Below are 16,295 nucleotides of genomic sequence, written 5' to 3'. Positions count from 1 at the left end.
TTTCAAAATACTACTATGAATCTGTTCAAGGACCTTAACCAGGATATGAAACAATTTACCTTAAGGAAGACTGTGACGACACAGACCATTGAAAGAAAGCAATTCAAGACACGAAAGTAGAACTTAACAAAGAAACGGAATCATTAAAGACAACCAAAACTGAAATAAAACTGGAAATGAACAACTCAGGATGCTAAGCAAAACCCTCACAGGAAAAACTCACCAGCAATGTTAAAGTTGTACCTTAAAGCCACCATCTTGTAAAACTACTAAAGTTTTTCAAAGCATTGGCATATATGACATACAGCACACTGGTATAGTAGACTATTTAACATTTATCTAAATAGGGAAACCTGAGGTAATTATACCATATATTCTAAATGACTTGCTGGTGTTCATTCACTGAATGCTCTACAGAAGATGAATGTAAAACCATCTATTAGACTAACATCTTTGAAAACTTTTTGGTGAAATTAAAATTTGAATGCATTATTTACTATGCTTTTGAAGTTCAAATAAAAAATGTTATTTATTGTCATTTGCATAAATATGTAATTTCTATCACAGAGCCTGTATATTTTGGCCATAAAATGAAAATTACACTATAATTCACAGATGACTCCTTGTGACGTTGTCACCAGATATATGTGTCAAAATCTACCTCACAACAAATTATTTACTTATGCTAAGTACACAACACCAGGCATATTCTACTGTGCTATTTTGTAGGAACTCATTTGATTGACGTTATTCTTTTTTTTTTTTTTCTCCAGAGCTGAGGACCGAACCCAGGGCCTTGCCCTTGCTAGGCAAGCACTCTACCACTGAGCTAAATCCCCAAGCCCAACTGACATTATTCTAACAGCTGATTCCAGTCAGTTTAAATACAGACTGTAACATAGTTTAAAATACTTAAGAAGTCCTCAGTGATCAATAAAATCCATCCAATAAAACATATCAGTCAGGCATGTCAGATGTTTTGTTTTGTGAAACTAGTTATTTAAATATCCTGCTGAAGAAGACACAGTTTTTTTTAATGCATAGATTTTAATTGTTTATGACTTTTGTGTTAGACCAAGTTTGTGGCAATCTGTGACAGGATGTGATCCATAGGTCAAATAAAGAAGTAATGTATGAAGTTATACAAGGACACAGTGTTATACTCACTTCAGAGAATAGATGGGCTTTTCCTGGTTTTATGCATTTGAGACAGAGTCTTATGGCCCTGGCTGCCCTGGAACTCACTGTGTAGACCTGCCGAGCCTCGAACTCAAAGAGACTGGCCTGACTCTGTCTCCTAAGTGCTGGAGATAATTATGAACTACCACAACCAGTTTGTTGTTGTTGTTGTTGTTATTACTGTGTGTACAAGATGTGTGTAGGGCATGCATGTGCTGTGGCACACACATGGGGGTCAGGGGGCAGCTTTGTGCAGTCAGGTGTCTAGCTTCCCAAGATCAAGCTGGAGGTGTTGGATTTGCCCACTCTACACACCCAGCACCCTGCTGGCCAAAGGCTTCCCTTCTCTACAACCAGTGGTAAATTAAGGAAGTTCTTGGGCTTCAAGGCTACCTGACTCACCATGTTAGGGGCTCTGCCTGGCATGATTCTCTAAACAGCAGGGAAACAAGAAGAACCAATCTCTGCTTAAGATTCAACAAGTTTCACAACTGATGGACATGAGAAACCATAGCACCCTAGAACACTCCTGTGGCTCGGCACTCAGAAATGAGTTCCTTAATTCTCTCTATTTGCTGCCTTCATATCTCTTTATCAAACAAGAAAGTCCATGGTTTGCTCTTCTGTAGTTGATTTTGTAACACAATTACTAAGCCTTTCAATTCCAAGATATCAGCTGTGGCAAAATCTTCCAACTATAAATACAATTCATTCTTACCCTTTGTTCTTTACACAGGCATTTTTCAGGTGAACATAGCTGGAAGGAAATATACCCTGGAAGAGAAAACATGAAGGTTATGGTCTAGCTATCTCTTAAGGCCAGTTGTTCCTAAGCAGGATGCATCAAATAGTTACAACCATGACAGTATCAAGAATAGCAAAACACCAGCACACTCTATGGGCCAAACAAAATGCAATGTGGCATAGATCATTATTTTCTAATACTAGTTATAAGCATTACACATTTAGAGATTTTCTAAATTGAAAAGAATCAAATCTCACTCCTCAAATACGTTCTTTTTGTTTATCTCTGCAACAGAGTCTTGCAGTGTAACCTTGTCTAACCTGAAATTTATTATCTAGAGCAGGCTACCTTAAACTTGTGGCCGTTTTACAGCTATGTTTTCTTAAAGCTGACACATGGCTATGGGCCACGACTTTGGCCATCTAAATACATATATTTTTATAGATAAGAAAATTCATTAATTCCACATAAAAACTGTGGTTTAAAAAAGAGGGAAAACCAGCATTGTAGTGGTTGATTTTGTGTGTCAAGTTGACACAGCTGGAATTGTCACAGAGAAAAGAGCCTCCCTCGATGAATGCCTCCAGCTGTAAGGCATTTTCTGTATTACTGATCAAGGGTGGGAGGGCTCATTGTGGGTGGTACCATCCCTGAGCTGGTAGGTCTGAGTTTTATAAGAAAGCAAGCTGAGCAAGCCAGGGGAAGCTAACCAGTAAGCAGCACCCCTCCATAGCCTCTGTATCAGCTCCTGCCTCCAAGTTCCTGCCCCTTGTGAGTTCCTGTCCAGACTTCCTTTGGTGATGAACAGCAATGTGGAAGTGTAAGCTGAATAAACCCTTTCCTCCCAACTTGCTTTTTGGTTGTGATATTTTTTGCAAAAATACATACCCTGACTAGGACAAGCATGTATGATGTTGTTATTTAGCTATTGTTTTTGAAACATGGTGTCACACTATAGCCACCCAGGTTGTCTTCGAACTCTGCAATTCTTTTCCCCTCAGCCTTCCCAAGTGTGGGGATTACAAACGTGTAACATCACACTAGGCTGAATGTTACATTCCAATGAATAATTTTAGTTTACAATAGAGCTCCATGAGAAAATATTTGTGCCATGGGTTCAATTCCTGGTATTTACAAAAAATTTGGGGCTGGAATGATAACTCAGTGTTTAGAGGTGCTTACAGCCAAGACCTGACTCAATTTTATGTATTTTACAAAAATAAATAGGAAGAGAATGCTTTTTAACTTTTCCCATAAAATTTATATTGATTTCAATATAACAGAATTAACAAATAAAGCAACATTAGTATAGAAAACCTAAAATCAAAGTTTATGATTTGAGACGAAATTGAAAGAGAAATCATAATAAATTTTTCAGAAATGTGTGCTAGATGAATAATTAAATATCAAAGCTATATTTGCATGTGCCCTGCAGATGTCCAAAAATAAAAAATAAAAAATAAAACTTTAAATGAAGACTAAAGTATCAAGAAATTAAATTTATATGCTCATTGGTCCCTTAGGCTTTTCTTGAGACTGACCTAAAATAATAAAGTAATTAAACACAGTTGGATATTCTAGAAGAAGCCACATTTAAGGAAAGAGACAGGCTAAGGAATTTAGGTTGTATTCTGAAAATGAGAGATGGAAAAAAAATGACATACTAGAATGTATTAGAGGAGCCCGCAGGATGGGCATTTGTCATCAAGCCTGGCAAACTGAGTTTGATCCTTGGGAAAAACATGTTAGACGGAGAGAAGCACCTATGTAACATGCTATGTGGGTCTGTTGCTCGCACGCACGTGTGCACACACACACACACACACACACTCCAATAAAATTGTTAAAAAGGAATGACATGGTAGAATATGCAAACATATTCAAAAGGTACAGATGATTAGAATAAAGCATATAGTACATATTACGATCAAAAGTCATGAACTATCCAGATGAAAGATAAAATGGAAGTCACATTGCTTCCTAAGGGTTTCTCTAAGCATAGTAGTAACTCTTAGGGCTTTCCTAGAACAGCAAGAAATATGAACACTTACAAGTACCATGTTTCTGGTTCAGGCCCCATCACCCAAGGAACCCTTAACAGGACACTAAAACAAACTTGCTCCCCCATGCCAACATCTTACAAACAATAATACCGGAAATTGAAAGATTAAATATCATTATTCTATATTTCTTTTGTAATATATTTCTCCTGCCTGAATTTTAATTTTCCTCTCTGGGAAACTAACACTTCAAAAAGATTTTGTTTATATCTAATAAGCTTAAGGACTTCCCAGTAAAATTTTCAGGGGCAATAAGGAATTATGATTTTAGTATCTTACCTTAACTTTAATCCCAGTTCAAAGGATTCCCCAAATAATGAAAATACGTATTACCATTTTTGGAGCCTAATTAAGAACTCAACTATAATTTCAATTGTACAACAAAATCTTTTAAAGTATCCTCTAATTACAGTTAGGAATAAGAGTTTTTACCTTGATATTGGGGTTTTTTAAGGCAAATCCTCTGTACCAGCCTGTGGAGAAATAATCATGATTACATTTTAATACATAAAGCATGATGATATTCAAGATTACAAACACTAACAAATGATATGTTCTTTGATGTTGGAATTTTGTGATTCTAGGATTAGGCTAGGTAACAGATCAACTGACCTCAAGTTTAAGCATTTTATTTATATTCTGTTCTATTAAAATTGAACCAGAAATTTGTATAAATGGAAATAAGGGCTTGGATCAAAAGCATTGTGCTTGAATATAGAAACCCACTGAAATTTCCTAGCTATTTTTTTTTATTTTGTTTTATTTTACTATAGGGTCTGTGTAGCCTAAGATGGCCTTGAACTCAGAGTCTTCCTTCCTTGGCCTCCTGAGTGCTGAAATTAGTTATGTGTCACCAAGCCCATCTTACACTTTAATCTGGGGACACTACTTTACCTCCCTGTGCCCACCTTTCCCCATCTTATTAAGGGCCACACTATGTCTATGGGAAGTCTACACAGATTTAATGCCACTCTAAATTCTGCCCCATGAAAAGCACAGGTTTGATTGGCAAGCAACAGTGTCTGGCCAGCACTGATGTAGAAGATATGTGCATACACAAGTCCTCCACCCGCCACTAGATCAGCCTCATGTCCTAAGAGCTGCTACCCAAATAGGCTTATATACTCTTCATCACTATACTATTTGGTCAACATAGTTTGGCACAGTGTCTAGAATGCTTAAATTCTGAATGACCCAGAACAAGAATTATAGTACCACTCTTGAGGGAGACTTCTCTTCTTTGCCAATTTAAACAAATGTAAGTATACATTTTTGTAAGTGCAGAAGTCATTTTTCTTATTGATAAAAAATTATTTTGTTGTGTAGAAATATTCTATCTAATTTAATTACTTTTGAGTAATTGAATTTTTGAAAACAAATGTTTGAGTTGCGTATTACATTTGTTTTGGTTGCTTACAATATTTTCATATGTATATGTGTATGTATATGTATGTATATGTATGTATTTGTATGTATTTATGTGTATTTGTATATATGTATATGTATATTCACATCTAACCATCTGCACAGCAGCTCCAGTAAGAAAGACTGGGCCAGATGTGAAACTCTCTGTATTTCAGGGTTGATTAGCTTCTCATAAAAACAGACCTAAGACATGTATTGATTTGTAATAATTATTCTAATAGAATTGAAAATGTCCTGATAATTTCAGAAATGCCAGACAGATCTCTGTATAATTATCTTATGCCGAAAAAGTTTAGATTACTATATTCCATTAGATATACACCATGCTTCTATGCACCAATTTAAGGACAATTTTATATTTATATACCAAGGAGAAACAGACTGATTGCATTCAGTAATGACACAAGAGTCCTTATATTTTGAGATTTTTCAATTACAGTGGACGGAATACATTTCCACATATCATCAGCATTTAAAGCCAGATTCCAGCTAAATGTAGTGGCATTTGTTCAAACACAATTTAATGCCTGCTGAAACTTTGTAAGAGAGAACATTATCATATAATAAATCCCTAGAGGAAGGAAGCCTTCTAAACGGAAATGGGTATTTTTTAACATATACTCATGACATTCTAGTCATTTTGTTAAAAAGAAATGTAGACAGTTCATCTGGGATCCTTTCAAGTACTGAAATTTCAAGGTAGATCCTAGAACAAGAATGAAAGCATCCAAGAATAGATGAGGTATTTTTAATGAGATACCTGTTAAATAAATTAATAATAATCACACAGGATCATACAATGAAGTCGGCTAACACTTCAAATTCATTGGATAATTTTATTCCAAATTTGGAGAAGACAGATTACATCAAGGCTAGAGCAGAGCTGGCCAGCCTGCCTTGGTTTCTTGTTCAGGTGTACCATCTTTTGAGCTTCAACCCGAGGTGTACCAGTTATGACCTTGCACTCCAGTGTTTGATCTCCAGGGTTTCAGGAAAACCTTCAAAGCTGGAGTTAGTCATGAATTACTACCAGCAGTGCTTTCTGCATCTCCATGTAAGGACAAAAAGATGATAAATTAGAAAAAAATATAATCCACTTAAAAATAATAGTAGTTTTCCCAAAATCACATGTCAAATATGTAAGGAATAAATTCTGTCAAAAATAGTTTGCTGTGAATACTGGTAAGGTTTCTGAAATGAACAGACGGAATTTTGAAGGGTCACGAAGAGTCCTTGGGAGAAGAATCTCTGCCTATGACATCAAACCCTAACGGGGAGGTCACTGACCATCGCACTTCTCCAGGATCTGAACGGTATCTCCGATTTCCAGCGACAGGCCATACGGGACGGTGCCTCGAAAACTGGCAATCACTGTAAGGAATGATAGAGACATCAGTTAGAGCAGCTATACTGCTTACAATCAAACATTATTGCATAGGGAAGTGAATGTGAGCCTGGTGTCATTTCACTTTTATATGTTTTAAAAGAAAATCATGAAGCCCGTTTACTTTACCAAACTCTTGGTCAAATAAACACTATGAAGATACACAGAAATTATATGGACTACACCTCAGGTAGTATATCAAACACCAAGTCTATTGCCAGCAATATATAAAGGCAGTGATATTGATTATAAAGGTCCATGAGGGACTGTATGCTTTCAGCCCAACTGCAGTCGCTTCCTCCCTCCAGGTGCCTGGCTGTGGTGATTAACAAACAGACGTTACTTATAAATGAAGATGACATCTCATACTCAGTACTAAGCTGGGGTTGCCTAGAGTCCATACTATTGGGTTCTTTCCCTGAAACTGTAAACTTCAAAAGAAAGGGATTCTGTCAATTCGCTCACTCGCATACTGAGAGCCATGCCAAGTTTATGGCATACCAGCGGTCGTTCTTGCAGTAAAATCAGTGGTGACATTTTATTTCCCAGTAACTGAGCCATCCTTAGAGCTAAACACTCAGCCATAATGGACACATTCCTTAGCACTACAAGACTTGCAATTGAGGGCACCATGAATTATGGATTAATACTGTAGATAAAATGGTTTCAGAAACACTGTGCAGAGCAAGGTAGACTAGGATGTACCACCTACAGGAAGACATGCTCCTAGATTAGTTGTCCCAGGCTACCCCAGGGATGATAGAGAGGACGAAGCTCAGAGATGTAGGGATTAAAAATAAATAAATCAAAACACCCAGAGAAAAGGTTATCGCCTACAACAAAAAGACCATGTCAACTAAGCCAATTTGTAATTTATGTCAGGTTGAAGGGATTTTTGAAAGGTGAAAATTTGAATTTTATTTATAATTTTGTTTCTGCAAATAATGTCCAAATATAGTCCTAATCACCAAACAAGTTTCTGCTACTTTGGGGGATATATTTCAACAGTTTGAGCAAAAACATGAATCTTTCAAACGATAATAAAAATGTACCAATAAGTTAATGGGCTTTTAGAGATGTTCCAAGCCCTTTTATGAACTCAAAAGAAAATTAACAGTAGAAATCAAAATACAGGACAGAAAAGCACAACCCAAAGTATCACAAGATAGATTAAAGTAACAACACAGGACAAATTTAGAATACTTTATGACTATAGACAAACACTAGCTTATTATGTTATTTTCTAACTATAAGAGTAAATACCATAAGACCTCATAGTAATGTTCAAGAAAATATTTGCTTGAAAATACAGAGTTCATATAACTTTCAGATACTTTTAAGAGAATGGCCACTCAACAGACAATAGATTCATTCTAATTTAGAACACTTCAAAACAAATCTGTACTCAGATCAGACTTTCTCTCCTTGCTGGGTAACCATATTCCTCATGACAGCCTTCCTTAACTCATCCTCTCGTTCCACACTGCATGCATGAAGGAACCAGAATCTATCAGTCTCATTGTTTATGTTCTCAAAGTTTTGGACAACATACGTCTAAAACATGCCGTGAACATAGTGACTGCCTCAGTACAAATAATCTGAGCTGTAGCATGTGACCACTGAGGGGATGAATGGAATCATAACCTTACTGTAAAATGTTTTGGGATGGGGGGGGTTCTAGGGAGGGGAAATAGAAAAAGGGGATGACATCTAAAATATAAATAAATAAAATATCCAACAGAGAGAGAGAGAGAGAGAGAGAGAGAGAGAGAGAGAGAGAGAGAGAGAGAGAGAACACTATTTTAGCAGGGTTCAATTTTCCAGAATTGATCTCTGTTATCTGTGAAAATTCATTCTCTCAAAGAAGCTACTTAACCTGTTTTTCTGGGTTTATAACTACATTTTATCTAATCTACAGGAATAATTCTCCCCCTGCCCCATCACAGTTCCCTGGAAACTACCAGGTAGTGTGAATTTAAATCTGAGCTTGATTGGCTTTCTCCTTTGTTGGAACCACATGGAACCAATTTCTTCATCCAAGCCCCGGGAGCCCACTGACTCCATTCATGAATGTCTTGGTACATGAATGGAGTGTGAACAAATACATGGACCCATGGATGGGACGATGAATGAAACCACCGAGAGATATTTCTACTAGACTCACAACTTCAGGGACACCTGCCGTAACAGCTAACCAGGAAGTTGTCAAGAATAGACCTTATAGAAGAAAAGCACTTTCAGGAGGTAGCTCAGAGCATGACTCTTGCCTCTGCACTCTGAAATGGCAAGCCATTTTCAGTTTCTGAATATGCATTGCTGAGTCCTGACCAATGTTTTCAACTGGGCTTCCGATTATGAAAGAGAATGCAGAAAGAACAAACCATAGGCAAAACAAGAGATGATTTAAAAACATGACTGGTTCATCTTTGGTATCAGCAACATGGACTATATTACAAACAAAGGACTATTAGCTCACTGAAGCAAAGCTCCAAAGGAAACACAGGCACTCATTAATGAAGAAGGTTCTGTTTGCATTTCCACGAGATGTTCTTAAAGCAGGCAATTACAATTTTTATTTTGGAAACAAACTTTCAACTAATCTGTGTGAACATTCTACCAGGGTTCTTCAAGAAACAAATACATAGATGAAAATTAACTTGGCCACCAGTTATTATTATACAGTATCTATATCTTTATACAAAACAATACGCATTATATACGTCTTAGGGCAGCTTTTCCCAGTCTACTAAACATGGTGACACATGTGTTGGCCCCTTTATTTCTTTTATTTGTTCATCTGCCTATGAACTTAACAGTTACAAAACATTTCACAAAGAACTTGCAGAGCTGCAGAATCACAGTCTCAATACTACTGAGCACCGAGAAGACAGTCGAAAGCCAATGTATGGACCATGTTCATTTTCACCATTTACAATGTCCAAATATTAAAAACCCCTAAGCTTTCCTTTACACTAAGATAACAAAGTAAAGTAATTAATTATTTGGAATAAAAAAAAACAAGTATAAATTTCATTTATATTTATTTATATTCACTTATATTTATTTACATTCATTTATATTTATTTATAGTCATTTATATTTATGTCCTTAAATATATATGCAAGTGCCAAAACACTAAATATATAACATTGCTGTGGTGATAGAAACGTTCCAACCATGAGCAGATTGTCACAAACCCTGTCTCCCCTTTACATAGTGATATTAGTTCAGTATACACTGACACTTTACTAAGATCTAACTATCTGCAAGAATATTCTCAGATACAAGTACTAAATATCTTCTAAGTCAGAGGTGAAGGGAAGTTAAATCATGCTATGTAATAGGGATTCATTTCTTAGGCTCAAGAATACCAATTCTTTATGTAAAGAACAAAAAAAAATTTAAGGCTTTTAAGATGGCCACAGAGAAATTCAATCCCAGCATTCTAGAACTTTTAACAACTGAAACTCAAAGCAGATTACTCAAAAGTTTTGTAAGTCAGACATGTAGCTGCAAATTGCAGATGATATCACCAGCACAGTCAAAATAGTGTTTACAATGACTTCACTTGCCATGATTGACTTCGAGCCACACAAATGCTGGCTTGGCCCATGGCAAGCTGACAATCTGAGATGACTAGAACATGGGGCATGAATAAAAGGAATGGAACTGCTTTGTCCCTGGTGACACAAAGAAGGAGTCTCATGTCTCTAAGACAGAATTTTGCCTTCATTTTCCTGGTAAAAAAGATCTGCAACTCATCACCAAGTTGTGATCTGAAAGGTCACCTGAGCTGACTACTTACAACACAGACGACGACACTGCTACTAGTCTCAGGTTCTGAGACTTCACAGAATTCAATTTATTACCAAAATGCAACTTTAGATTTTTTTTCTTTTTTTTTTCTCAACAAAACAGACAAATGCCCTCAAAATTAAATACTCGACTTTAAGTGAAATAGCTGTAAAATCTTCAGTGCCAGTCAGAGACGGGGTGAGGCAGGTGATGGCTGAGGACCATCTATAGAGATTCTCACACTCCTTAGACCACACTTCACACTGGCCTTTTCTCTCCCTGAATGTCTGGCTGGCTCTTGTTTTCTTGTGACTATATCCATATGGAAGTTTCTTATTCTATATGGGGATCATGAGGTGACAGAAGAAAGGGGAGAAAGAGGCAGACTTCTTGAGGAATGTAGAAAGGAGCTGGGGTAGTGGGCAGAACAACCATGTAAGGAGACAAGAGAGAGACACACACACATATACTACCAGACAAGATCCCCTTCTTATGCCCCAGTACCCATCGCCAATATCTGGGATGCTTCACACCACTCTATTCTAAGTGCAGTGACCTTGAAACAATAGAAATGGACTTAAGAACACTCATTTCTGGCATAAGTATCATATCCTGGTCTTCGCATCAAATCCTAAAACTATCCTGTTATGATGCTAGTTCTACCAAGGATGTGCATCCTGTTTGCGTTACTGACCTCAGAACACAAGGCAACGGAAAGTATGGCTTTGGACAGTATGGTGATCATGAGAAAGACCCTTCTAGGAAAGCATAGTGTTCTCTTGTTGCTAGGGATACAGAGGCACAAGGCACTAAGGACAGCCTCACGTGAAGGCAGGGCCTTTCCTCAGGCTAGGCCTCCTTGCCACAGTAGCTGCCGTCCAACGACATCCAGATCTTTGTACTATAACTTGTCAAAATTCTGACTGGATATTCCATCTCAGGCAGTAGACCATCACTGGGTTTCCATTGCAGTTTATCCCTCGCTGCAAAGGCTACTTGCTTCCTTTCCATTCCTTTTCCACAGGGTGAATCCCCCAAAATCCCACCTGATAAATACCCAGAACCTTCATCTGAAGGTTTCATCCTACTCTGGGAAAAAGAACCAGAAACAAGCAAGGAAGGTACTCAAGTAATCAATTATCAGGAGGGAATGAATTACTAAAATGTATTTGATGACACGGTAGGAATTTGAACCGTGATAGAAAATGAACTCGCTATATTCCCCACAGGGCTACAGCACGTTTACCATGGTATTCATGCTACAGATACGAGGGCACATTCCTAAGTGGCTCAGGAATCAGTGAAGGTCACAACAGAAACTTTAATTAAAGCTACCAATTGGTACTTTTAGAAACAACTCAAAATGACAAAAAAAAAAAATGGTTATGGTTTGGGACACTGCCAGCCACACAGGACATCTTAGAAGAGACTTTAAACAATCATCTCAAAAGTGTTCTAGCACACTGGATCAGGGTAAGATTTTTAAACAGAGAGGAGGGGACCTGGGATTTAACTCACTGACCCTGGGGATCACTGACCTATAGAAAGATGTCCTGCGAGTCCAACTGAGGTATGAGAACTCATCTTGGGAGCCTGGAAGTAAATGTTGTGATTTTTTTTTTCCCCTCTAGAATTGTTAACTACAAATTTGGATTCTGAATGTGAATCCAAAAACCAAAGTAAGGCTTCTACTTCACAGAGGTAAGTGAAAAACTCTCCTTTATTATTTTAGCTTCTTAGAAATCATTCTTAGCAAGTTATGTTCAGATGCCGATTCAAGCAACTCAAAAGGTAGAACAGAGTTATGAATAATTTTTCTGGTTAAAAAAAGTATAAGGAATCTGCTTTGGGAAATAACAAATTAAAAGACACTTTCCTGACTCAAAGGGAGAGACGTGTCCAAGTGTTGGGCTTTCCATATTCATTCCATGGCAATAGTGTATTATTTGTCCAGGGGACATTAAAGCCTTCAGGACATAAAGCAGATGGAAGTTACAGAAAACAATAATTGCTTTTCATATCGTTTATGTGAATTTTTATTAGGTAAATAAGATCTCATTTTCTCATCATGTTTATTAAATCCAATACCCAAGTACTTGGCAAATGCACATGAAACAAACAAACAAACAAACAGCAAACAGATGCCCTTTCCAGAAGTTAGATAGTGAATATTTAAATAATATTATGTAGAAGAAGCCATTGAAATACAGAATTGATCAGATTCTTGGCTTCATTCTAAGGTTTTCATTTGCTTTTGCTACAGTCCAGAAGAATAAACAGGGACTGTTCTATGCACTCGTGTCCTCTCTCTCTAGTTTCTGTCCTGAAGTCCTAGATGCTCAAAGTGACAATACCTGTATAGTGCAGAACATCAGCTCTGGGGGTACAAGTGAAGGAGGGATAGCTGCCACTGTCCCTGAGCACCCCGCAAGAAGCTGCCGTAGGATTTTAGGGGCCCACCTCAGATCAAAGCAGATTCTCAGCTTGGATGCTGAAAAGAATGCCAAGCCTGGACATTGTGTAAAGCAGAGTTGGTGATTTTACTAAAGATATTTTACTAAAGGTTTAAGCATGAGCTCTAGGAGAACAAGAAACACTCAGAAGGAAGTATGTACACACAAGTATGGGTATGGGCTCCTTAAGGGAGGGGTACAGCTCACTGGTTATCTTTTATTTTTTATTTACAATAACCATATATAGAATTTTGGTGGTGTCTGAAATAGCTACCTTAGTACTAGGTGGTTCCAGAAGGACATCACACAGGGTTACAACTGACAAAGTAACAGTGTGGTCCACAGGGACATAGGAGGGTAGGCCTTCTTTATCAGAAGGAGATTTATTTAAGATTTTCAAGTGATGTCTCTGGGAAAGAAATGCATTGCTGTTTTAACATGTTTTTATATGAAAGGAGTATTAATTCTATATTAGCAGTCTTATAGGAAATACATTGAACATGGTGGAATTCTTGCTTCCAGAACGGTGAGAGGCTTTAATCATATTGGGGATCCCTTTCCTCTCTAGCTCATATAAGTCCCCATCTTTTGAGCCTGCCCTAGGAGCACTGAAGGGTCTGTCTGAACAAACCACACAACTGCATCCCTACCCTGCATACAGACTTGGCTCAGCAAACGCACAGTGCAGAGTGCTTGCTCCTCCTCATGTTCCCCAGCATAATATACAGACCAACCTCACCTACAGCAGTCGTTATCCTCACACAACTAGGCGTGACTGCTCTGGTTTGCCCCATAGGCTGTTTTCTCCCCTCAGCTGGAACTGTGACTCCCATTCCCAATGCTTGCTTCTCCGGAGGACAGCATGCATATGACACTACATAGTACATAAACCACATTAACATTCCATCTGGAGGCACAGAACCCTGAGTTCCCAGTATTACTCCTCGTCCTGTGCTGAGGAACACAGCAAACTAAAGGAGGAACAGAGGATTAGTGTCCCATACTCTCTCAACACCCATGCCCCGTGCCTTTGTGCTTTTCCAACCCATCCCTCTGCACAAACCCTCTCAGCAGTCACACAGAGCTGCTTCCTAGCTCTACACAAGTGTTCTTGCTTTCCTCACTTGGGATTCAGGCTTCCAAATCAGTCCTCTGAAAGGAGAGTCCCCCCTTTTCTGACCCCCCCACATACATCACCCATTATTACTTGCACCCCGCCTGCACCTACCACACACTACAATCTAAGTTTTAGGTTCTTTCATTCTCCAAATACCTAGCCCAATGCCTGACACCCAGTAGGTCTTCAATAAATGTCAGCTGAAGAAAGAACAAAATGGCCAAGTCTCGTCATTTGTTCATGTTTCCAAATCCGTATGAATGGTGTCAGGTTTTAGAAATAATGGAAAGATAACACTCCGCACCTGAATGGCAAGTCTGTAAGTCATGAGAAAGAAGTTCTACAAATGGTAGCTCGGGAGCACGCCACTCTCTCGCTGCTTGGATTTTTGCCATCTAATCATTTAATTTGGCCCCTCTCTTGCTCATTTAAACTACTGTTAAGAAATCGGGCGGTGGTGCACGCCTTTAATCCCAGCACTTGGGAGGCAGAGGCAGAGTTCGAGGCCAGCCTGCTCTACAGAGTGAGTTCCAGGACAGCCAGGGCTACCTACACAGAGAAACCCTGTCTCGAAAAACCAAAAAAAAAAAAAAAAAAAAAAAAAAAAAAAAAGAAGAAATCGGTTAGTCATTTCTCATATCTGTAGGAGTCTTGTAACCCCCAAACTAAATGTATTTTCAGGGATGAAACTAATATTTTATCAAGGACTGCACACAGAAAAGAGGAACAATAGTTGTTTAGTAAACCCTTCCAGGTAATCGGGAGGCAGGATCCGACCCATCAAATAGCATCTTCACGTGTGGTTTGTCTCTTGCTATTAAAAAAGCCTTCCTAAACCATGGTTTCCACCAGTGCTGAGATCTGTTAGATGTGATTACTGGTATTAACAAACTAATCACCACTTTATAGTTTCCCCTTGTGAAGACCAGGTATCCTATGGAGAAGCACTAAGAGAATATGCAAATATACCCCTTCTCATCAAATTTCATAGGCTGTAGTGATAGCTCTTGCTTACAACCATAGCCATTTCTAATTCTGATTTTCCCTGCACAGGGTTATTCACACATAGCTGGACTGTTTTACTTAGAAGCAAATACTGCAATGGATCCTTTTTAAAGTAAAAAAAAAAAATATATATATATATATATATATATATATATATATATATATATATATAATATAGTGAGTCTTTTTTTTAAAATAAAAAGCATAAATTAACAACACTACCATAGATATTCTTCAGATGGCCTATTCAACATGTATACAATTAACTTAATTTGTATTAGAAAATGAAAAATATCAAGTCTGTTTCAGAAAGTTAAAGGAATAATAACTTAAAAACATCCTGCCCAAGGCTGAGGAGATGGGCCATTTTGTAAAATACTTGCCCAAAAGTATAAGGAACTGAGCAAATCCCTAGGAGCCACATAAAATAGCCAGGTACAGTGGTGTGCACCTATAATTCCAGTGCTAGGGATGAGAGACAAGCAGATCCTTGGGACTTCCTAGTCAGCCATCTTAGCCTAATCAGTGAGCTTCAGATCAACAAGAGACACTACCTCCCAAAAACAAGACTGAGAGATTTTAAGGAACAATGGCAGAGGTTGACCGCAGGACTCCATATGCCCAAACATAAGTCTAAGTCCACAAACATATATACAAACATGCAACTATGATTCACAAACACAGACAAATGTTTGAGTCTGGTTATCACTATACAACATGAATTTATTAGACACTCCTTTCTTAAACACATAATCTGTGGGTGTCTGGCAAAAGGCAGTCAATATTAAAAACAAAACAAAAACAAAACAAAAACTTGGATGGGTCTTGTCATCAACCACAACCATCCTTAAGTCAAATCTTCCTATCTTTGTTACAATTGGTGATTTATGATGTAATCTGATTAAAGATAAATTTCCTGATAGCCATAATTTTGTACATTAATGCTTGCCTTCAACAAAGACCGTACGGATATTTACAGCAAAAGCTTTAAACTGCTGCATACTACATTAGAACTATTAAAAATCCTTAAGATATTGGCTAGAGAGAGAGCTACAGTGAGTCCCACCTTAGAAATGATCGATGCATTAGAGATTTTGTGTAGTTTCTTATTTAAAGGCAGTGGCTCTCAACT

At 37.8% G+C, this 16,295-nt stretch overlaps 1 protein-coding gene across 1 annotated transcript in view; it reads right to left on the bottom strand.

Annotated features, from left to right (window-relative positions):
• Dock4 (dedicator of cytokinesis 4) overlaps nucleotides 1-16,295 on the bottom strand; it is a 411,722-nt gene that overhangs the window by 228,472 nt on the left and 166,955 nt on the right. Inside the window, exons 2-4 of the mRNA XM_028768807.1 lie at nucleotides 6,697-6,780; nucleotides 4,417-4,457; nucleotides 1,898-1,953 (exon numbers count right to left, since the gene is read on the bottom strand). Coding sequence (XP_028624640.1) covers nucleotides 1,898-1,953; nucleotides 4,417-4,457; nucleotides 6,697-6,780 — 181 coding nt within the window. The remainder of the gene's footprint in view (nucleotides 1-1,897; nucleotides 1,954-4,416; nucleotides 4,458-6,696; nucleotides 6,781-16,295) is intronic.

The sequence above is a fragment of the Grammomys surdaster genome, unplaced genomic scaffold, assembly GCF_004785775.1.
Source record: "Grammomys surdaster isolate TR1022 unplaced genomic scaffold, NIH_TR_1.0 188, whole genome shotgun sequence".
In the NCBI taxonomy this organism is placed as follows: Eukaryota; Metazoa; Chordata; class Mammalia; order Rodentia; family Muridae; genus Grammomys; species Grammomys surdaster.
The sequence above is the reverse complement of the archived record's forward strand: the minus strand, read 5'-3'. Positions and strand labels throughout refer to the sequence as shown.